The sequence below is a fragment of the Harpia harpyja genome, chromosome 13 (genome assembly GCF_026419915.1).
Source record: "Harpia harpyja isolate bHarHar1 chromosome 13, bHarHar1 primary haplotype, whole genome shotgun sequence".
NCBI classification, from domain to species: Eukaryota; Metazoa; Chordata; class Aves; order Accipitriformes; family Accipitridae; genus Harpia; species Harpia harpyja.
This window is the reverse complement of record NC_068952.1, coordinates 344,891-366,853: the sequence shown is the minus strand read 5'-3', so window position 1 is coordinate 366,853 and position 21,963 is coordinate 344,891. Positions and strand designations below refer to the sequence as shown.

Here is a 21,963-nt window from a genome sequence, read left to right as displayed (position 1 = left end):
TGGGGAGGGCTGGCTTTGCTTCTCTGCAGATGGGGCTGTTTGCAGCAGAGGCTGGGTTGGAAGGAGCCTGGGTGCTGCAGGCAAGGGAAGGAGCGCTGCTGGCAGCTTGGGGTGATGATTGTGGATGGGGAAGAGGGAGAAAAGGAGGGATGCGTGGAGTCCATTGGGGCCCAGATGTCGTAGGGACAACGGGGCTGCGCCTGGCTGCAGCAGAAAGGAAAGGCTGTCAGGTGAGAGTTGCAGTCCTGAGCATTAGCAGCGCTTCGGTGTCTAGAACCTTGCTCCCGTTTAGGAACTGCTGCCAAGCTTGCGTGGGCTAAGCTGCTGGCGAGGAGTGCACAGCCAGCACCTCAGGAGTTAAAGCTGCATGCAGTGAGTGGAGCCTTGTTCTCACAGGGGGCTCAACACTTCTGGACCAGCAAGCTCGGGATGCTCCAGCCCAGCGATTCGATTGCCCAGCCTTCAGAAGCAAGCTGGGGCTTGAACTCAGAGTGTGCTGCTCTTTGATCCAAGAGTGGCTAAAAGCAAAGTCCCAGCACTGGAGCCGTTCCTGAGGACTTGGCAACAGAAGGAATTGCTGCCTGCAGACAATGATGTTTAATAAATTGCTCCTAAAGACAAGACCCGTTTGCTAATTCTTTCTGGGAGTGTGTTATTGAAATCTGTGAGAGTCCAGGACCCTAAACCCTAACACAGTCCCCACTGTGCCCTTTGTTGCCTTGCGATGGAGCACAGGTCATGGTCTTTTCCAAAAATATGCCTATGGTTGCCTTTGACACCAGACTTCTGCTGTGGCCCCATTGTCTTTCCCAGAGAACGTGGCGATAAATCAGTCCCGTGTTTGGGGCTGTCCGTGTCCATCCCACGTTGAGCTCCCCTGGGACGTGGGACCTGAGTGTGAGCTTCTCGGTCCCTTCTGCTGAGGTTTGATGCTCTTTTCCTTCAAGGGGGGCCTTTCTTGTAGTCCTTAACTCTGCCCCTGGGCTTGCAGTGAGGCGGGTGGTCTTGGTAGCTGTGGCCTGGGTTGTTGGTTTTGCTTGGGGTTGGCAGCAGCTAAGCGTGCTGCTGCGGGATGCAATGGCAGCTTCAAAGCAATGCGCTGCCTGTGCCTTCCTTGCCTTGTTGCAGGTCTACGGAGCTGGGAGCGAGTGCTGCAGAGCGACGTGAGTCCAGAATGCGTTAGCTCATCCAAACCTTCCTTTTCCCTTAGTGATTCCTCACTGAAGAGGAATAGCCTGTGTTGCTGCTGGGTTGATTGCAGAGGCTTCGTTTCCTCAACGTTCTGAGCAATGGCAGTGGCAGAAGCAGAAAGTTCATAGTGTGGATATGGTGGGGTAGTGGTACATCAGCTATGCATTCCCAGGTGGCAAAAAGCTATCGCTGCCACCTTGCTTTGCTGAGGCTTATTAATTAGCTGACACATCCAGAGTTGGTCGCATGGTAGAAAGTGGTGAAAGTGTCTCTTAATCCTGCTCTTTCAGTCTGGGGCTGAAGGGATGCAGCCTGGGGATGGACTTGGGCTACTCCCGCTGCTCACCTCAGGTTTGCGCTGGGGGCTAGGGCATCTCTGGCCAGGTCACCCTCCTCTCTCCCAGCTGTATTCCCGGCCTCCTCTCTGCAGAAAAGCGCACTGTGTGGTTGCTGCAAGGTACCCAGGGCCTTCCCCAGGAGAACTGCTGAGATCTTTGCCCCTTCGGGTGTTGCAAAGGGCCGGGAAGAGCAGGCACCCCACCTGTGTGCTGCAGCAGTGTCTTCCTAGGGAACGTGGCATCTTTTGCTAACTATTAAAGAAAATGGACAGGGAACAAACGTTTAGCAGTGTGTTACCAAGCTGTCTTGTCTAGTTAGGTGCTGAGCTGGGGGTGTAAATACCTCCAGCTCCCACCTCAGGGCTGAGACTCGCTGGTTGTGCATCCCCAGGGAGCGCTGGCTCCACAGTGGAGCTGGGACAACTGGGAGCTCCCCTGCTCTGGCATGGGAGCGTTTGAGGTCCTCTCTGCTCTGAGAGGCCAGAACAGACGCTGGCCAGCTGTGTCCTCTGCCAGAAGAACTCCTTGGGGGAGCTGGCTGTGCCAGTTTTTGCAGCTAGCTCCTTCCATTGCATCCTGGTACCCGCGGGTCTTTGTTTTATTTCTTTCCTGTAAGCCAGCTCTCCCCTTCCACAGCTGGGGCAGATCTGAGGCCTCCTGCTGGCAGAGGAGAAGAGGAGGAGGATGGTTCCTCTTTGGGGAGGAAGGATGCAGTTTGGGTCCTCTGGGCTTTGCTGCCCTGGGCACTGCAGATGAGTTGCAGCTCCTCTAATCTGCTGTTCCAGATGCAGAACATTAAAGGAGCTGGCTTGCACATCTGGCTGAGCTGACCCAGGGTGAACTTTGCGAAGTGTCCGTGGAAGCGAGGCTGCAGAATAACGCTCCCGGGGCCTGGCTGGAGAGTGGGGCTGGACTACAAGCTGCAGAAGCCCCACAGCGCTGGGCTTGCTTTCCAAACCAGGAAACCTTAAACTTGCACAAAGCCCTCTTCCCAAATCCCATTCCCGTGCTTTTAATTCCTTGTTTGGTTGCAAGCATCTTTGGCATTACTCATCCTTGCATCAGCTGTGGTGTCTGAAGAGGTTGGTTACCTAGGTTCTTTTGGGTACGAAGTGAAATGGATCCTTTTCTTTTCCCTTTCTGTCCTCCATCCAGAGCTCTTTTAGCTCGGTGCCCAGGAGCTGGGCAATGGGCATGCCTGGCGGTGGGTGGCTCGGGGTCGAGGGGGAGCGCGGATCTCCCGTGGGACTGGGGACGTGGAGCCGCTGCGGTGGGCTTCCAGCTCTGCTGGCACCCCAGCCGTGCCAAACGCCTGCCAAGGCTAGCCATCGCCTGCTGAGGTCTGTTTTCTTTCCTTCACAACTGCTGCTCGGTGCAAGTGCCGGGGGCTGCCATGCTGCGGCACGCGCCGCCGCTAGCCAACTTGCCTGTTGCATCCCCAGCACGGCTGTAGGCGAGCGAGACGGCTGCGGAGACAGCGGGGATCGGGGGCTGCGCGGCAGCTGAAGGCCCTGCGGTTGAGGCTGCGTTCCCAAGCGATGTCGTTAGGCAAGGAGACAATGATTTTTGGATTGCTTCAAGATGTAGGCGACTCGGTCTGTCAGGCGAGGCGGGAGATGTGCTGCCTGGTCTCCCCGGCTCGCACGGTTGTTTGGCGGCACCAAGATGGGGTTGAGCTACTGGAGCGTCCCCGGGCGAGCGCTGGCTCGTGGGGGGCTGCTCGTGCGTGACACACGAAACGACGGATGGAAAACCTGGCTCGGGTCGAGGCTTGGCTTGTAACGCTGCTTCGTGCCCTTGCAGCCTGAAAGATGACCGAGAAGGTTTGGGCTTGCTGCCATGGCAGGGACTCGCCAGGCAGCACGCGTGGTCCTCTCTGGCCTCTGGGTACGGTGCGGAAGGTGGGCAGACCCTCTCGCTGGCCGCAGCCCCGAGCACAGCCTTAGAGATGGCTGATCCCCCAGGGGCGAGTCCTGCCACCCCCGCGCGTTTTCCGGCCGCGTCTCCGTGATTACAAAGCCCGGCGCTCCACGAAGGTCTGCGGTCCCTGAGGTTCGTTGCCTGTTGTCCGGCTATCTCCGCGGCACAGCGTGGGAGGACGGCGTCCAGCCTCGGAGGCGAGCGCTGAAACCCACGGCTCGGCAGTTTGCTGTAACCTCCTTCCCCGAGAGCCCTGCAGCGTCTCTGTGCCTGGGATGGACCGAACCTGGTGCTGCCCAGGTGGGAACGGGGATGTGGGATCCCCCAAAACTTCAGCCCCGATTTCCCAGCGCTAGCCCCCAGCCCTGCCATGTCTCCTTCAGACCCTTATTACGCTTCTGGTGCATTTTTGTACAGCTCTGGCTGGTGAAAACGGCAACGCTGATGTCTCTCGCTTTTCTGGCTCGGGAGAACGGCTCCAAACCAAAGCATTCCCAGGCTGTGCTGCAGCCTGCTGCCAAATCGCTGCAGTAATGCTGTGGCAGCATTCGATGGGGTTGGCTACCATGGGGCTGGGTCTGCTTTGCCAGAGGCGTGGAGAGCCCTTTGCTCCCTGGCAAGCTCATAGGATTGAAAACTCACTCTGCAGAGCTTCGGGCAGCAGTGACTCGCCATAGGGTTGCTCGCAAAGTCTGTCCTGGATGCGGCTTTCCTGGTTTTGTCAGCCTGAAATGCTCTGCACATGGTCAGCCCGCTGTGGCCTTTGGAGGAGGCTGCGACGTCCGAGTCCTGGGGACATCCCAAGCCCGAAAGGTGAATTGAGATACACGCGGTAGAAATTCAGGCTGGCAATGCAGGTGTTCGTGTGAGTGTTTTTCCTGGGAAGCGGCTATTTGCGTCCTTAAATAAATGAAATTAATTTTGAGCAGGGGGATACCTCTGCATGAAGGATGCTGTGTTCCTGCCTTCGGATCTTTGCTATAAGCAAGCTCTCGGAGCCGGGATGTGAACTGAGCATCCTCTTCTCTCCATCCTTGTGCGTCCTGCTGATGCCTGTCCCCTCCCTGCAGATGATTTGCTCGGTGGTGTGTGGGAATGATACCCTGGGGACCTGTAGGTACCAGTGCAGCTTCCCTACACAGTTCGCTTAACCTTCATCTATTACCTCAACAGGAGGGTTTTTGTATTTCAATTAAATATCCTTTGGGTAAAACACCACTGGGTGTTTTCAAGTGCGCTGCATTTCAAATGTGTTTATCTAATCTGGCCGAAGCTTTCCTGAAAAGCTTTCTGTAGCCACAGTTGAAATGGTTTTAGGCCAGAAACATGTGTTGAGGGTTTCTTTTTCTCCCAGTCAGGGATGGCTTGTGTCACATACATACGCAGAGAGCGGGTGTTTGCCAGCGCACTCATTTGGGACTGCTGCTTGGCGTTGGCTTTGCAGGACTGTGGCTGGCCCAGCTGGGTTCCTAGGGGAGAGCTCTGCACTGGCTTGGGCTTGCTAAGCCGACTTTCAACAAACTTGGTGTTGCTGGGTATTTTTGGGGGTGGCTCTCACTGAGGGAAGAGAAAAAGTCAATTCTGCTTCTTTCAGCAGCTCCTAGCAATGCAGCCCGGCCCAGATTAGCTCATGAAACCACAACAGAACCATGCAGCGGTGCTGGGAGGTCCTCTAGTTCTTCATTCGGTACAGGTGGCGATGTCTGTTGGCTTTATACGGGTTTTACGCAAACTCTGGCATAATGGCATCCCAGACCATCTGCTTGGACAGCTTGCTTGAGCCTCTGTCCCAAAAGCCCAGATGAGATGGAGGGGATGCACGAGCCCTGCTGACTGCAGCCATTTGCTGGACCAGGGCTCTACAACTTTCATGGGCAAGTGCAGCACATCCCATCTCCGAACACCGGGCCCTGGTGCTCTGGATTGAGAGTACTGTGAAAAGCTGTGTCCAGCTCTGGGCTTCTGACATCTTCCACCCCAAAACGTCTGGACCACATCTAGCTGCTCCCAGTCTTTCCTCGTAGCCCGGATCTGAGGTATGGTTGCGACAATGGTTTCCAGCACATGCAGCCAGTCCATCCAACGGCACCTTGGATGCTATTGTCAAAGCAAAACACAAGTTTATGGCTCTTATTGCACTTCAACACTTACTTATCCCAGTTTACTTTGGCACTTGTGCTCACGAGGCGTTCATCGCAGGGATCTCGCTTGAGCTGAAACGGTTGTGTCCGTTTCCCCAGGATGGAAGACGAGGACGTAAACAGTTTCTCCTGTTTCACCGGGGAGCTGGATCCCGGTGTTTCCTGACACCTTGTAAAATCCCTGCTTCCCACGTGGAGCTTGTGCCAAGCCTTCGTCATGTCTCTTGTCCGCAGAGCCATGTCCTCCTGCCCGGACGTGGGGATGCTGAGGCAGCAGGATTTATGTGATGAGGCTGCCGAAGCTTTCAGCTGACCCGCGCTGAGTGAAATGCAATTGTGCTGGCAGTGATGGGGCGAAAGCAGTTCCGCTGCTGTTTAGTGTTGACGCTGCTGATGCTGACAATTTAATGCTAGAAGCACACCTAATTTAAAATATCGTGTCTTAATACCCGAATGGCCTACACCTTCAGAGAGAGAGGTGCCTCATCACTAGCTCCAGCACTCGCATGACTAGTAGACTGTGAAAGGTTTTGGGATGCTGAGACCCCAAGAGGAGAACTGATCCATCTCCTTCACGAGCTCTCCTAATGCACGCTGCCGCCTTGCACGTGTTTTGTACCACACAGGTATGGTTTGACGGGCGTGTGCCTTGGTGCCCTGAAGCACATCTGTGGAAAAGGACCGACCCAGCTCCTGTAGGTTCAAACCGGAGTGGATTTGACTGTCCTGTTCCCCTTTGCTCCTGTCCGTCTGTCCCAGCAGCCTGTTTTGGCGTGAGCCAAAGGGTGGCTGCGATGTCCTATCAAATTGTGTCCCTTTACCAGGCTTTTACACAGACACCCGACAGGAGGATGTGGCTGAGCCTCCAAGGAAGAACCGTCCTTCAGCTGGGCTTGGATCCTGTTCATCTAACTCATCCAGGCAACCACTTTCTGAAGCCGTTTTCCTTACAGTGGTGGGAGCGCACCGTTTTGACCACTTTCTTGTTTGCCTTCGTGAGAGATTGCTTCCAAGATGCTCGGAATCTGCCTGGCTTGGCCTCTTTCCCTGCAGAGCACGGTGCTGAGAACAGAGTCCACCAGCAGTCAGCGCGTGTTGAATTGCCCTTTGTCTGCTTTCCTTTCTGCGGCCAGCTGGTAACCGGAGCAGAGCGCCTGCATGGCTGGCTGTGGCCAGACAGCAGCCAGATTTAGGAATACGCTAGCACGGTCCCTCGGCGGCCACGTCAGCCAATGCCTCGGGAAGCGCTGGCTGCTCTGTCCCCGGGACCCTGAGCTCTTGGGTGGGGGCTCGTGTGTGGAGGAGGATTCTTTGGCTTTTCCACCACTGCAGAGAGATGCTTCCAGCCTTCTACAGCCACCCCACGGCCGCTATCAGACCCTGGGGTCAACCCTTGCAATTTCTTGTTTCCGCTGCTACTTGCAAGTGGGGTGAGTCCCCAGCAGAAGCTTGGGGTGTCACTGCTGCATCTCCTTGTGCTGTGCTCCAGCAGCTGCTGTGGTTATTCCCATGGGCAATCCTTGTTCCAGACCTTTTTTTTTTTTTTTCTGGGTAGTTTCTGAGGATGTGGAAGTGAGACAGAGACATGATCCCAAGGAGAGAAGCTTTGAGGAAAGCCTAGAAACAGTCTATGGGTGTTCCTGATCTGGGGCAATCTTGACGCATGGCTGGGACTTAGGACGCGTCCCCAAAAAAACCAGGACAAGAGGAGCTCAAAGAACCATCCGAACTGCCCAGGAAGCTGCTTGCTCTCCAATGTCTTGGTGACTGACTTCTCGGCTCACACACCACGAGACATCTCTCTGTTCAGGCTGGAAGTGCGGCACTCGGCAGTGCGTCAGGGTCACGGGAGCTCCCTCCTAATGCCCCCGGCCCCAGGGAGCAGAGGGCTCTCCTTGGCTTGTGGCAAGCTCAGGCAGCCCTGTCCCAGTGATTGCTGGAGCGACAGCCTTAAAGAGGCTGTGCTGGAATCTGAGCACAGATCTGTTTAAATTCCCCCATCGGGGACTGGTTTTGGCAGATGTGCTTCGGGCTGCGTTTCTCCTAACGTGACGGTATCAGCTGTCCGGAGACCCTTGAGAACAGCACGTGCTTACCTATTCCCTTCTCCCCGTCCCCATGCTCTAAACGTGCCCTTATTTTTCTGTCTTGCAGCTGTGGGGACTCGGGCAATGATCCTTTTCACCAAGGAGCCGTACTCCCAGGATGCCCTGCACGGCCGCAGCGCCATTCTCCGCTGCGAGGTGGAGGATCCAGCAGATGTGGAGTTTGAATGGCTGCAGAACGGGCTCCCCGTTCGGGACACGGAGCAGCGCTTCAAGGAAGGCAGCAACCTCCAGTTTGCCGCCGTCGATCGGCACCGGGATGCCGGGGATTTCCAGTGCGTGGCGAGGAACTTGCTCACTGGGGAGGAGGCTCGCACAACCAACGCATCTTTCAATATCAAGTGTGAGTGTGGGGAGAGGGCAGCCAGGCACACGCCGCAGCCTGGTGCTGCCCACCGTGGACAGGGCAAAGCACTCTCTTGGAAGGGGCTGAGACTGGAAACAGCTTTGCTAGCCCACCTGCTAACACGTCTGGGGGCCGTGGTCAGACGGGGATCGGACGGCATGAACTGTGCAAGTAGGATTCCTCCCCAGCTACCATGTCCTTCATGCCCTCTAGGCTGCTTGTATCTTCTGATGTCCCCAAGGCTGTCGGAGATGCTTTCTCCTGCCACCTTCCCCATTTGTATATATGAAACGGGGATGTTACTGCACCAAGTGTGTCCTGAGCACTGCAGATCCTTTCAGAGCCCCTCTTATCCCTCAGAGAACAGCTACACGGGGCAACGTGGGGTGTTTGCAGGTTGGGTGTCCCTTTCCTCCGTGCCTGCGTCCTTGCTGCCTGCTCTGGTTATTACTGAGTCGGCATCCACCCGGGCTCTGTAGGTTTGGAGAGCCAGCTGTGTTGTTATTCTTTGATCCCACAGGGATTGAGACAGGCAGCGTGGTGCTGAAGCAGCCGGCCAGCGTAGCTGAGATCCAGCCCTCCTCCGCAGTGGTGCTGCGGTGTCACATCGATGGCCACCCGCGGTAAGGGTTGCTTCCCGAGGAATGGACCCTGCCGGGGGTCCCCCTGCACCTTCACTGCATGCTCTTCCCTTCTTTCTCTCTGTCTCTCTCTCCTCTCTCCTGCCGAGGATTCAGTAGAGTCTAGGGAAGGCGAAAGGCAGGATTGAGCCTGTGGCTGAGCACCGGGAGAGAAGGCAAACGGCTTCCTCAGAGCCGCGTAGCGAGGAGCACAGTAAGGACGGGCTGTCACAGTCCGGTCGCTGAGCTGCTTGGTGTGCTGCGGTCACTCTCCGTTGCTTTTCCAGTCATGTCCCGTCCACTTGGCTGCATGTCTCATGGCTTCGTGTCCGTGTCGGGGCCGGCAGTGGGGACAGAGAGCCAGGGAAATGGGCCATCTCTGGGCTGTCTCCTCCGCACATGTGCTCTCTGGGGAGCCCTGCCGGTGTCCTGCGCCCGGTCACCCTCTTGCCCCTGTCTTGCAGCCCCACGTGGCAGTGGTTTCGGGACGGTACGCCTCTCCCCAACGGCCGCAGCACCTATTCCGTCAGCAACAAGGAGCGAACGCTGACCCTGCAGAGTGCCAGCCCCGACGACAACGGTCTCTACTACTGCTGCGCCCGCAGTGCCGTCGGCTTCGTCTGCAGCCAGAACAACTTCACGCTGAATATCATCGGTGAGTTGTGTCCTGGCTGCTCGGCGCTGGGGGCTCGGCTGTTTTACTGCTCTGCTAACAGCCTCCCCTCTGCTGCAGGGCAGGAGCCAGGCTGCAGGGGAATCATAGACTCATAGAATCATTTAGGTTGGAAAAGACCTTCAAGACCGTCGAGTCCCAACCATCAACCATGCCCACTAAACCATGTCCTGGAAGTGTCAGGCTGGTGTGACTTTCTCTGTGCGAAGCCTCTGGCCGGAGACAGGCCTGACGCACTTGGCCGGGCTTGAACCCTGCCCTGTCTACAGGTTCCAGGAGAAGGGATCATTCCTTCGTGACTCGGGAGAAGGGACTGCTCAGTTTGGATAGATCTGTCGGGAGTTGAGGTTGTGGATGGGGAGGGCTTGGGACGGTGGGTGGGTGGGAATAATGATTGGATTGTCATGTTAATGAGTTCTCCTCTGTCCAGGGGGAAAGTTACTGCTCTGGTATGACTTCGTCGTCAACTCATAATTTTATTGCAGCGTTTTTCAGTGGCATCTCTGTTATAGCACATCCTAGGTGTTTCGTATTCAGAGCACATCAGATTCACTGCAGTCTGGCAGTCTTATAGCCTAAGAGGGTGTTTACCAAAAAATTCGGAAATGATTTTGGAATTTCATAGCAAAAATGGGATCATAGCCCAAAAATGGGATCTGCCCCTGCTTCTTTCTGGAGCAGGTCTATGCCGTCGTCTCCGGTACTGGAGTACCAGGGTCTTCCCTCCTTCAACAAGGTTTGGACCCTGGAGGCTGTAGGTGCTGCCGGTTTGGCTAATACCAGTGCCACCGTGGTGCCGCGTGGGTGAGACGCCCCGCTGGCCTTCGGAGGCAAGGCCCGGGGAGAGCAGGAGATGTTGACCTTAGAGAGGTATTTGGAATTGGACAAGGGAATTCGCAGTCCGGCGACAGGTTTGATCTGTTTGCTAGGAGCCCAGGGTGCTCAGGACCTTGCCGTGGAAGCAGAAAGGGCTTTCCTCAGAGCAGCTACCGCCTGCGGTCCTGGGCTCTGGCTGCGTAACTACAGCCGTGCTGCCATGTCTGCCTCCTCGGGGCTCGCAGGGTGCGACCCGCTCTTTTCTTTGAGTTTCCCCCAGAGCAACGGTGAAGGGATACCACGGGCGGCTCTGCTCTTCTCTTCTCACCCTCTTGTCGTCTCTGCCGTTGCAGACGAGAGCTTTCCTCAGGCGGTGATCGTCCCGCAGGACCTCATCGTGACCAAGAACGAAGAGGCCATGTTCGACTGCCAGTTTGCAGCCGTGCCCCCTCCCACGCAGGAGTGGCTCTTTGAAGACAGCCCCATCACCAACAGATCCAAGTAATAGGGACCCCGGTGATGTGGGTAGGGCTGGGAGGAGAGGGGGGCACCGTGTTCCGGAAGAAATGGAGAGAGGCCAAATCCTGGCCGTGCCCGAGGGCAAGCATTCGACGTCAGGCCGGCCATTGGGATTGGTTTCTCATCTTGGCTGGCTTGGGTTTAGCAGGGCCTTGGTACTTGTGCATGGCTTTTATCTGCGTAGGACTCAGCAAGCGGTTTGTCCTCAAACGGGTCTGTGGGGCTGTCGCTCCTGGGTGCCCACGCAGGATGATCCCCAGAGCTGGGGATGTCTGCCAGCCCCAGACGTCCGTGTGTGGTGATTTCGTGGAGCCAGGGACAGCTCAAGCCCCAGACGCCCGCGTAGGACAATTCCCAGAGTCAGGGACGTGTCCCAGTACCAGATGCCTGCAGGTGTTGATCCCCAGCCTCAGGGACGCCTCCCAGACCCCAACATCTGCACAGCGATCACTGGCCCCGTGGCTGTCTCGCACCTCCAGATACCCGCGCGTGGTGATGCCCAGAGCCAGGAATGTTTGTGAACCCCCCCCCCCAGACCCCTACTCATGGGGCAAACCCCAGAGATGGGGACATCTCCCAGCCCAGGCTGCCCGAGGAGGGCGATGCTGGCGCCTGGCAAGGCAAGAGGAGCTGTCTGGGTGCCAGATGCCCAGTGGCCCGGCAGCTCCCGGGCACCATCTCTTGCCCCCCCCCTTCCCACCCCCTTCCCTGGCTTGTGCCAGCCTTCAGAGCTGGCCCAGCCTGGTGACACATCTTTTGGTGGGAGCCAGCACTTCTCCGAGAAAAGAGACTTTCCCTTAGCTCGCTTCCCCCACGAAGCACGTTGTCCCGCCGTCTCCTTGTTTACGCGTGCGGCTCCCCTCGCGCCGGGAAGCTTTGCCTCGGTCCGAAGTCTCCCTTTCGGTTCCGCGGGCTCACGTAGGACATCACGGGGTTGTGGCTCTGGCCCACGTCCTGCAGAGATGCCCGCTGAGCCTTGCCTCTCCCCCCGTGCCCAGGACCACCGTGTTCGCCAACGGCTCCCTGCTGATCACCCAGGTGAGGGCTCGCAGCACCGGTGTCTATAAGTGCGTTGGCCGTGGGCAGAGGGGGAAAGCTCTGGTGCTGAAGGCGACTCTGCGGCTAGCAGGTGAGGTCCTGGGGCTGGTGGCAGGGCGGGCAGTGGGTCCCAGAGTTGCGGTGTCGCTCTGGAGCTATGTGACGATATAGCAATGGGTCAGTACGTGGGAGAAGTGCTTGGTTTAATCTGTGAAGCGGCTCGTCCTTGCCGCCTGGATGAGGGGAGCAAACAGAGCTGGTGAGCTCTCTCAGCACCTCGGCTGGTGCCTCCCGTGGGGATGATCAGGCTGGTGGGTTGGCTACGTGTTCCTGCCCTGTTTGAGCCCTGCTGTCTATCGCTCCTCTCAGAGATCGAAGAAATGGCACCCTTCTCCCCGAAGGTGTTGACGGCGAACCAGGGGCACCGCGTGGCCTGCGTTGCCCCGCGAGGCGTACCCACCCCCCAAGTGTGGTGGGAGAGGAACCAGGAACGAGTTCCCACTGCTGGCAGGGTGCACCAAGAGGCAGAGCAGCTCGTTTTCACCAGTATCACCGAGACGGATGCGGGGACCTACACCTGCCACGCTGCCAACAAGGCTGGAGAGAAGAAACAGGAACTGAGCATCACCGTGGCTAGTAGGCAGCTTTCCAAGAAGGGCTGGGAGCGGAGAAAGGGGCTGGATAGAGGGTTGGGGTGAGCCGGGGCGGGATGGCGCATCACCTCGTTGATACGGAGAGGCGCATCTCTCATGGCTGGCTGCACGCCGCCTGTCTGGTCTGCCCTGGTGCTGGCCAGAGAGGCGGTGAGCGGCCCCGTGTAACCCCTTGCCTCCGTGCCCAGCGGTACCCAAATGGGTGGAGATGCCCAAGGACAGCCAGCTGGAGGAGAGCAAGCCAGGATACCTGCACTGCCTCAGCAAGGCCTCCCTGAAACCCACCGTCACCTGGTACCGCAACGGCGTCTCCATCTCTGAGGTGAGGCGATGGGGCAAGCCCCTGCTGCTCACGGGCACTTCGGCCAGGTACCTGCTCGGCTCCTTCCTCTACTGCTGCTGTTTCTTGCCTTGCTCCCAGGCCCAGCATCCCTGTCACCCCCACTGTGGCCATGTTCCTGGCACCATCTCCATCCTACTGGTGTATGGGTGCACGACTGGCTGTCTCTAGCCACTTGGCTGGGAGCCAGCCCTCTGCTTTTGGGGCAGTGACGAGAGAGGTGTCACTGCAGCTTGTCTCAGTTCTCCACGTGGGTCTCAGCAGGGCTGTGTCTATCTGAGGCGTGGTGCGGGCTCGTGGGAACGTCAGGAGTGCCACAGGCAAGGTCTGAGCCCAGGGCTGGTGACAATGTCATTTCTGCCCCGCTCCCTCCCTCCCTCTGGGCAGGACTCACGGTTTGAGATCTCCGAGAATGGGACGCTGCGCATCAACAACGTGGAGGTGTACGATGGGACCATGTACAAGTGCGTGAGCAGCACGCCAGCAGGCAGCATCGAGGGATACGCACGGGTGCACGTGCTAGGTATGCTGCCAAGCACTCCACGTCCTCCCCTTTGGGGGAGCTCTTTTGCCTGGCAGGGTGCAGGCACGATACCCCGAGCTCTGGTGCTTTCTGCGGCTGAGGGAGCCTTAACATCACGCCTGTCTTTTGCAGAGAAGCTGAAGTTCACCCCGCCGCCCCAGCCGCTGCAGTGCATGGAGTTTGATAAGGAGGTTACAGTGTCCTGCTCAGCCACCGGCCGGGAAAAACCCACCATCCAGTGGACTAAAACGGGTAAGGGGGGGGGGACTTGGATGCAGTATGTCTGTTTCTGACCCGGGGCCCCAGGACCTTTGCGTTGGCCCACGTCCAACGTGGGTGAAGCGGCGGTGCTGCGGCTGCCCGGGCAGCCGCCGTGTGGCACGGTGCTTCCCGCACGACTGCTGCATCCCCTCTTCTTGCGTCCTGCAGACGGGAGCAGCCTGCCGTCCCACGTCAGTCACAATGCCGGCATCTTGTCCTTCCACAAGGTGAGCAGGAGCGACTCGGGGAACTACACGTGCATCGCCTCCAACAGCCCGCAAGGCGAGATCCGTGCCACCGTGCAGCTCGTGGTCGCAGGTGAGGGCTCTGCGGCGGGCAGGTGGGTTTCCCACTGTGCTGGCCTTGCAGTGGGTTTGCCTGGGTGGCAGCCGACCGGCGTGCCCCGGCGGAGAGAGAAATGTCTGGCCTGACCCCGAGCTCTGCCCCGTGGCACTTGAGCGTCTGGTCCGTCAGCGCTTTGCAAACAGCCCGAGAGGGCATGTGCCGCTGAGCCAGTGCTGGCCCCGCTCCCTTGTGGGAGCTCAGCATCGTTCCCAGAAGCTGACAGCGTTCGTGTCGGCCTCTCTGCCTTCAGTTTACGTCACCTTCAAGCTAGAGCCAGAGCCCACGACGGTGTACCAGGGGCACACAGCCATGTTCCAGTGCCAGGCAGAGGGGGACCCCGTGCCGCACATCCAGTGGAAAGGGAAGGACAAGATTTTGGATCCCGGCAAGCTGCTGCCCAGGTACACAGCCTCCATTCCAAACCGCAACGCGGCGCAGCGTGGCGTTCCCCGTGCCTACCCAGCACGCGGGTGCCGATGGTGCGGTCTCGGGTTCCCAGCTTGGGGGGCACGCAGTCGGTTGTCTCCGTGTCCCAGAGCCTGGACTCTCCTGGCCTCGGGGTTGCCTTTTCTGCCACAGCCTGCCAAGCCGCAGCTGAGCTTGCAACCGTTTGCTCTTGAGCCTTGCGCAGCCTGAGATTCGAGACGATTGCACTGGGGACATGGGGCTGAGGCACCCTGGGAAGATGGGGCTGCAGGTACCCCAAGCCTGCCTCTACCCTCTGGTGCTTGCAAAGGGCTCTGTGTGGTTGGCAGGATTCAGATCATGCCCAATGGCTCCCTGGTGATTTACGACGTCACCACCGAGGACTCTGGAAAATACACCTGTATCGCCGGCAACAGCTGCAACATCAAGCACCGCGAGGCCTTCCTATACGTCGTAGGTAAGGGGGGTGCCCCACATCGGGACGTGGCCTCCTGGTGTCCCCAGCAGCTCTAGGCTCTGCTTCTGGCCCCACCGGTGGGTGACGCCTGCTAGGGAGTCACGGCAGCATCCCTATCGGGATGCAACGCGGCGTGCTGCGGCTGGACGAGGAGGTGGCCACAGCAAGCGGGGGGGAGGCTTTTCTCATTCCACCAGCACGTTCCTGAGCAGGATTTGGGAAATCCCTCCGCACCCTCATGGGTTTGGTGCTCTGTGCCCCACAGACAAGCCGGCAGCGGAAGAGGATGAGGGACCTGGCAGCCACACACCCTACAAGATGATCCAGACCATTGGGCTTTCGGTGGGGGCGGCTGTTGCCTACATCATTATCGTGCTGGGGCTGATGTTCTACTGTAAGAAGCGGAGAAAAGCCAAGAGGCTGAAGAAGCACCCGGAGGGCGAGGAGCCTGAAATGGAGTGTCTGAATGGTGAGGCCGGCACCTCTGGGGGTGGGGGCTTCACTGCTGGCCCATTACCCCTGGGCTGGAGGGGCTGAGAGACGGGGAGCTCCCAGGGAACAGGGGACTCCTCTTTACCCTGGGAGTCTCTTGCTCTTGGTTTTGGCTATGGCTGGTGGCAGAGACCTGCTGCCGGGTGAGAAATAGGCAGTTGGTGTGAAATCTGCATCCCAGCCCCACATTGTGGCCGCCTCTGTCTGCTGAGTCATGTATCGCTCCCGCTTTCCAGCACCCGTACATGGCATCGCATACACCCTTTGCCAAGGGGAGGGGAGTATCTCTATTGCAATATAATGAAATAGTAGTATTCTTCCAGCCTGTTCAAATCACAGTTCAGCAGCTCCTGGTGCTGACGGGAAGACTTTTCACTGAACGGCCCTGAACTCTGCTGTGAACTCACCCTGTTATCTCTGAAACCCATATAAGCTTTGGGCGTCTACGGCATCCTCCAGCAAGGACTTCTGGAGCACAAAACTATCTCTTTGCTTTCCAAGCTTGTCACCTATCAGCTCTGCGCTGGAACACACAGCTCTTCCGTACGTCTGATTGTTCCTGCGAGTGCCTTTTCTGGTTGCGCTATCGCCTTTCTGAGATGGGGAGCCCCAGACAGGACTTGGTGCATCCAGCTTTGCCGAGTGACACAGCTGGGCTGTGTCCTGTCCCCAGCTGTGCCACTGGCTTCGGTTCCCTGTCCACAGAGCTCGCTCTGGAGAGAGAGCAGGCAGCTCAGGGCTGAGCCCACCGCTGTGGCCGGGACACTGGGGTTGCTTTCCCCAGCCCTCGTGTTTTATCTCTGGCTGCACCTCCCAGTGCTCCGTGTCCCTCCGCAGCTGGCCTGTACCTTTGCTGCTAGCTAAGTCGGCGGCTTCGGCAAACCGCTGCCGGCAGCAGCCCTTCCATGTCGGCAGCGTGTTGCACTACCCTGGTGCCTACTTTCGGTGTGTCCATTGGAGGATGTTCCCTTCGGTCCTGTGGCAGCCGAGCTGCTTTTTAACAGCTGTTTCCGTGAGACCCTGCAAAATCCCCGCAAATAGACTAAACTGGGTCCCCGCTGTGCATGAGCTACATGGCTCCTTCAGTGAACCCGAGATCTCTGAGGCATCGTTTTCATTTCCAAAAGCTGTTGCAGCTCTTTTTCCTGACGTCATGGTTGTCCTTGCATCACTGATACCAGTGAGGACTTGTGAGTGGTGGCGTGCTGCCCCTATAATTCCCTGGATATCCCCCCCCACTGTAAATGCAGTCATCGTGCTTCCCCCTCCCAGTTCTCCAGCACACAGCCACGTCCTGATGGTGTGGGGGTTGCTGTGAGGTCCTGGCAAAACATCACTGCTGGGTTTGTCTCCTGTTTTTCCTCTTGTATTGGTACTTTGAACAGAGCCAAACCTCCAGAAGAGAAGTCTGGCTGTGGGGGAATCTCCTGGGAGCAGGGATGCAGGAGCATCTCTGCAGCTTTGTGCTCTGCTGCTGTCGCCACTGTGAGCTCTTTCTGTGGACAAGTCGTAGGCAGCTCACCTGGTGCCGACAGGCTCCGGCCAGCATCCTCTTCCTGGGAAAGGATTTGTTCTAATCTTTTTTGAGGTGGTCTCAGATTTTTATTTTGGCCTATGTTTATTATATTTTTCTTTTTATTCTGCCAGACTTTGCCTCTTCTTATCCCCTTCATTTGGAACCAGTTTAGCTGTCAGAGATGCATCCTCACTGCTACACGCAGACCCAGCTGCCCAGACGTCTACACTCCTTTTTGGTACTTCCATAGCCTCTCTGGAGAAGTGGTTTGTGTTTGCTGTCAGCTCCAGCGGAGTCACCCCCTTCACCATGGTCTTCAAAGATCTGGCTCTTTTCCTCCTTTTGATGTGGTCCCTCTTTAGCTGGGTGACCTGAAGTATCTCAGCACCTACCTGATGACAAGTACTCCCTGGCTGGCCACCAGCTGACTTTTCCAGTGCCCTCAGGATCCAGACAGATTTGACCTTCCTATGGATTTGCAGTGGATCCTTCCTATGGATTTCCTATGGATCGATGCACTCCGAACAAGTCAGTCACCTTCCAAGGTCACGTCCTCGGTGCGCCACATCCTCTGTAGCAAGGGTGCTTGCTCTCAGTGTCCCTCTGTCTGACGCTGCTGCTTTTTCTGGGTGAATAAAGACATGGCATTTGGGGAGGTTAACAGCTGTGGGGACTGAGCGGAGCATTTGATTTCTGTGTTGGCACGTGCTAATTTCTCCAGGGCAGCGTGGCTGCGTCTCTTTCTCCAGGAGATGCTCAGGCGTCGCAGGCAGGTGGGCAAAGCAGGCAGCTCCTCTACACTTGGTTCCCCTCTGGACTGCTGGATACATAAATTAAGCTTCCTGTTCATTTTTGCGGTCCCTTTTGTTATTGACTGTCTTGTCAAAGCTCTGTGAAACACGGGGATGTCTGTTCTCAAAAGCGTCTGTCGTTGCTGCCCGCTGGTGCTGTCTCTCAGTGGCAGCATATTCGCTCTGCAGCCTTTGGTATTTTCTTGGCACAGTTGCAGCGGTCGTCTTGTATTATCCTCTTGGCTTCAAGCTTGTAGTCTTGAGACACCATCAGTCATGAGTGCAGACAGCACAGGGTCAAACAGTCTTGCTAATAATTAGCGTAAAAACAGGGAGAGCGTAAGTCGCATCACGCTTTGATTTACAGGGTAGGTGGTGTTTTTTCACTGTCGTCTTCTGCAAATGTTACTCCAGCATGTGAGAGAGGACAGCTGTCAGTAGCTTAAGTCAACGTATCTCAGCTCCAAGCCTACCTCTGACAAAGCCACAGTCCCTGTCATCGTGGCCAGACCTGCTCAGGATGTGCTCGTGGGCTGGTACCTCTCTCGTACGCATTCGTTGTAAGCGTGCACGTACGCACGCTGCTGTACAATACCCCTTGATGCAAATGATGGGCAGTGGGATTCCTGTTGGAGTTACCTCATGTTGGGTCAAGTCTTAACGTTGTGATTAAATCCTTTTGCATGGCCGGGTGTTTCCTTAACGCTTGCTCCTGGATTGGCTGAAATGGAGTGTGCACAGTGATGCAGGGTGATGCTGCGCATGCGTCAGCCACCTTAGCTCAGCGCTGTGCCCCGCTTTACGTTCAAACTCCTGCCTTCAGCTTACGGGAAGCACCGCTTCCTAGTGCCAGGTCCGATCCAAGCAGTCAATGCATTCAAAATCAAGGTTTGCTATCTATACAGTCTTTTCCCCTACCAGCTGCCGGTAAAACGCAGGGTTCTCTACTTTCTTAAGGCAATAACGTTTTGTCCTGTTCATTGGCTTCTGTTTGTGCCGGGGAAATTTCTAGCGGAGTTCCTGAGCAGAAAGCTTGCTGGGGTTGATTGCAAGGACAGTGCTTCCTAGCGCTGCTTGAACCCAGGCAGCGAAGGAAACTCCAGGCTGATCTGGTCTGAGGGGTTCAAGGTTACCGAGGACACGAGCATTGCTGGCTTGCTGGGAAGTGAGCAGGAGCAGGGGAGTCAGGCTGCAGCAGCTAATGCCAGAAAGTCGCTCGGGCATCAAGAGACTGCGCTTAATAGCGAGCAGAGTCGTCTCTGCTCTCTCTCTGCCTCACGCGTCCGATCTCCTGCTGCTGTTCCGCAGAGTTTTGTCAATGGTAGTTTGGATGTAGCCAGCGCTTCGGGATGACCGAGTGGCATGGGATGGACAAGGCCAGATGGGTCTGGTTACCTCTGGGACCAAAGCCATTGCTCAGCATCTGATTTCAAGGGTGGCTGCCAGGGATGGGGCCAGACGTGAGCCCAGAGAGGGAACAACTGTGCGGAGGCCGCTCTGTTGCCTGGGGCTAGACGTCAAGCTGGGGTGCTTGCAGCCAGTTGTGGGTGCTCGGAGCGTCAGCCCCAGAAGGGGCTGATCCTTAGCGTGACGTTCTCTGCACAGCCTGGCAGGATGCTGAAGCCGGTTACGCTTCCCTTGCAGGTGGTACTTTGCTGCAGAACGGGCAGATGACAGCAGAGATCCAGGAAGAAGTGGCCTTGACCAACCTGGGCAGCAGCTCTGGGGCCAGCAAGCGGCACAGCGCTGCCGACAAGATGCACTTTCCACGTTCCAACCTGCAGACAATCACAACCCTGGGTACGCTGGGCCAGCCTGGCCCTGACCCCGCTCCAGCAGGAAACCTGCGGCTGAAAGCCCGGCATGTCCTAGCCAGAAAATTGGATGTGCCGGGGTACAGAGGGCCCTGCAGCCGCCGGGCTGTCAAATACATACGCTGTCTTAACGTATGCTGCCTTCCCATGTGCTGCTCTACACTTCCAGGCCGGGGGGAGTTTGGTGAAGTGTTCCTGGCCAAGGCAAAAGGTGCAGAGGATGGCGAGGGTGAAGCACTGGTCCTGGTGAAGAGCTTGCAGACGAGGGATGAGCAGCTGCAGCTGGATTTCCGAAGAGAGGCCGAGATGTTTGGCAAGCTGAACCACTCCAACGTGGTGCGGCTGCTGGGGCTGTGCCGTGAGGCAGAGCCCCACTACATGGTCCTGGAGTATGTGGACTTGGTAAGGGCTCTGCCCGCAGCGAGGAGGAGGAGGAGGAGGGGTGGACAGTGGGCGTGGGACCTGCAAGTGTGGCATGGTCCAGGCTGGCAGCACAGAGCAAGCAAGGTGTAGGGAGACCAGGCTGAGCTTACCGCTGTTCCCAACACGTGGAGCAGTCTCAAGGGGATTGGGAGGGGGTCTCCTGCAAGACCTGGAGGTGTCTTTATCCTTTCCCACACCCTCCTGATTTCTGGCTTATGTCCAGGACTCCACTGAGTAAGTTAAGCTATGGGACTCCGTGCTGCAGAATGGCTGCGAATGCTAAGGGCTACTAGGGGGAGCCTGGGAGTTCATGGGAGAGAAATCAATTTGGGACGTGAAAAACGTCCTGGAAACATCAGGCCTGCTTATCTTAGCCAGTCGAGGCCCAGAAGTGAGATGCTGGCTTGCCCTACAGGGCAGGGACCAGGAGGGCAGGTGGGGGACTATGGAGATGAGGATCCGTGGGCCTGCCCCAGCTGGGCACAGCGGGGACCGATGCGGCTGGCAGCACGGAGAAGTGCTGCCTCTGAGTTGCTGTCTGTCTCCCAGGGGGACCTGAAGCAGTTCCTGAGGATCTCCAAGAGCAAGGATGAGTCTCTGAAGCCGCAGCCCCTCACTACCAAACATAAGGTGATAGCGCAGCTTTGGAAGCGCTGTGGGGTTTGGGGACCCCGAGGAAGGCAGCCAGTGCTGACATCTCCCTTGGGGGTCAGGTGTCTCTCTGCACACAGGTGGCCCTGGGCATGGAGCATCTCTCCAACGGCAGGTTCGTGCACCGGGATTTGGCAGCCAGGAACTGCCTGGTCAGTGCCCAGCGGCAGGTCAAGGTCTCATCCCTGAGCCTCAGCAAAGACGTGTACAACAGGTCAGCCGGGAGCCTGGCAGGGGAACGGGAGGGAATGGGATGGCACCAGTCTCATCGCCTGCCGGTCCTGCCCGCAGCGAGTACTACCACTTTCGCCAAGCCTGGATCCCGCTGCGCTGGATGCCACCCGAAGCCGTGCTGGAGGACGAGTTCTCCACCAAGTCAGACGTGTGGTCCTTCGGGGTGCTCATGTGGGAGGTCTTCACGCACGGGGAGATGCCCTACACCCCGCTGGCAGACGATGAGGTCCTAGCAGGTATGTGGAGCACCTCGTGCTGTCCCTGGCGTTGTAGCCTGCATCCTTTCCTCGTGGTAGAAGGGGCTGGGCGACGTCCCCCTCTCTCGACACGGTGCTGGTCTGGCTGGGGAGCGGCCGTTCCAGCCCGCGTGGAGAGATGCTGCCCTCCTCGCACCCCACGAAGAGCATCGCGTCCCTTCCCCAACGGCCCTTTGGACTTTGCTTTCACGCCAGGTCTGCAGTCAGGAAAGACGAAGCTCCCGCAGCCCGAGGGTTGCCCTTCCCGCCTCGCCAAGCTGATGCAGCGCTGTTGGGCCCCCAGCCCTAAGGATCGACCCTCCTTCAGCGAGCTCGCCACCGCCCTTGGGGACAGCCCGGCCGACAGCAAAGCCTGAGCATCCCGGCCCTTGCCGGGGAAGGACGCGGCGCGGGGGCGGACGGGGGTCCGTAGGTGCCTGGGGAGCCCCCCGGCGCTCCTTGCGGCCCCTTTGCCGAGCCTGACCCCGACGCGCCAGCGAACGGCTCGGCACCAGCAGCTGCTGGACTCAAAGCACAAGCCAGTGTACCCCAGTCCCCCCCCCCACCCCTCTCCTCCACGGGTCCCAAAAGACAGCCCTCGCTGCCTCTTGCTCTCCGCCTGCCCAGCCCGGCGTCCTCGGGCCGCTGGTGCGGATGGAGCGCAGCTCTTCCCTCCCCCAGTAAAGAGCTGGGCTCCAGCACCAGGCTCTCCATCCCCGCTCGCCACACGCATATCTGCTGGCCTGGCCCGGCCGCTCTCTCCGTCCGTCTGTGCGAGGCATGCCTGGCTCTCCCGCGCCCCACGGGTACAGGCCAGCCAGCAGGAACACAAAAGTGCCTGGCATATGAAGGAGCTCACTACCTTTCCCAACTACCCTGTGCCTTTTTTTTTTTTTTTGTACAACGACTCTGGGCAGTACCCCCTCTCTCCCTCTTCCAGAGTGCCGACTCCTCCCTAACATAGTATTTCTGTTACTGGAATGCAGCCTAGAGTGGGTTAGTTTGTTTGCTTGAGCGGAGGGTACCGCAGCCAAGAAGGGTTGGGTTTTGTTGGGTTTTTATGTGCTGCTCTCAATAAAGAAGGCTTTTTTTTT

The 21,963-nt window shown here is 57.7% G+C and overlaps 1 protein-coding gene across 2 annotated transcripts in view; it reads left to right on the top strand.

Moving 5' to 3' along the window:
• Nucleotides 1-21,963, top strand: part of PTK7 (protein tyrosine kinase 7 (inactive)) — a 37,754-nt gene extending 15,791 nt beyond the window's left edge. The window contains exons 2-21 of one of the 2 annotated variants that reach the window (XM_052805857.1): nt 7,745-8,038; nt 8,255-8,437; nt 8,562-8,664; nt 9,126-9,316; nt 10,504-10,651; nt 11,668-11,798; nt 12,077-12,343; nt 12,549-12,682; nt 13,088-13,223; nt 13,356-13,475; nt 13,653-13,802; nt 14,080-14,230; nt 14,585-14,712; nt 14,978-15,181; nt 19,156-19,311; nt 19,495-19,727; nt 20,298-20,378; nt 20,462-20,613; nt 20,691-20,869; nt 21,086-21,963. In XM_052805857.1, the coding sequence (XP_052661817.1) occupies nt 7,745-8,038; nt 8,255-8,437; nt 8,562-8,664; nt 9,126-9,316; nt 10,504-10,651; nt 11,668-11,798; nt 12,077-12,343; nt 12,549-12,682; nt 13,088-13,223; nt 13,356-13,475; nt 13,653-13,802; nt 14,080-14,230; nt 14,585-14,712; nt 14,978-15,181; nt 19,156-19,311; nt 19,495-19,727; nt 20,298-20,378; nt 20,462-20,613; nt 20,691-20,869; nt 21,086-21,246 (3,302 nt within the window). In that variant the 3' untranslated portion in view covers nt 21,247-21,963. The remainder of the gene's footprint in view (nt 1-7,744; nt 8,039-8,254; nt 8,438-8,561; nt 8,665-9,125; nt 9,317-10,503; nt 10,652-11,667; nt 11,799-12,076; nt 12,344-12,548; nt 12,683-13,087; nt 13,224-13,355; nt 13,476-13,652; nt 13,803-14,079; nt 14,231-14,584; nt 14,713-14,977; nt 15,182-19,155; nt 19,312-19,494; nt 19,728-20,297; nt 20,379-20,461; nt 20,614-20,690; nt 20,870-21,085) is intronic. The other variant, XM_052805858.1, reaches the window with a different exon arrangement.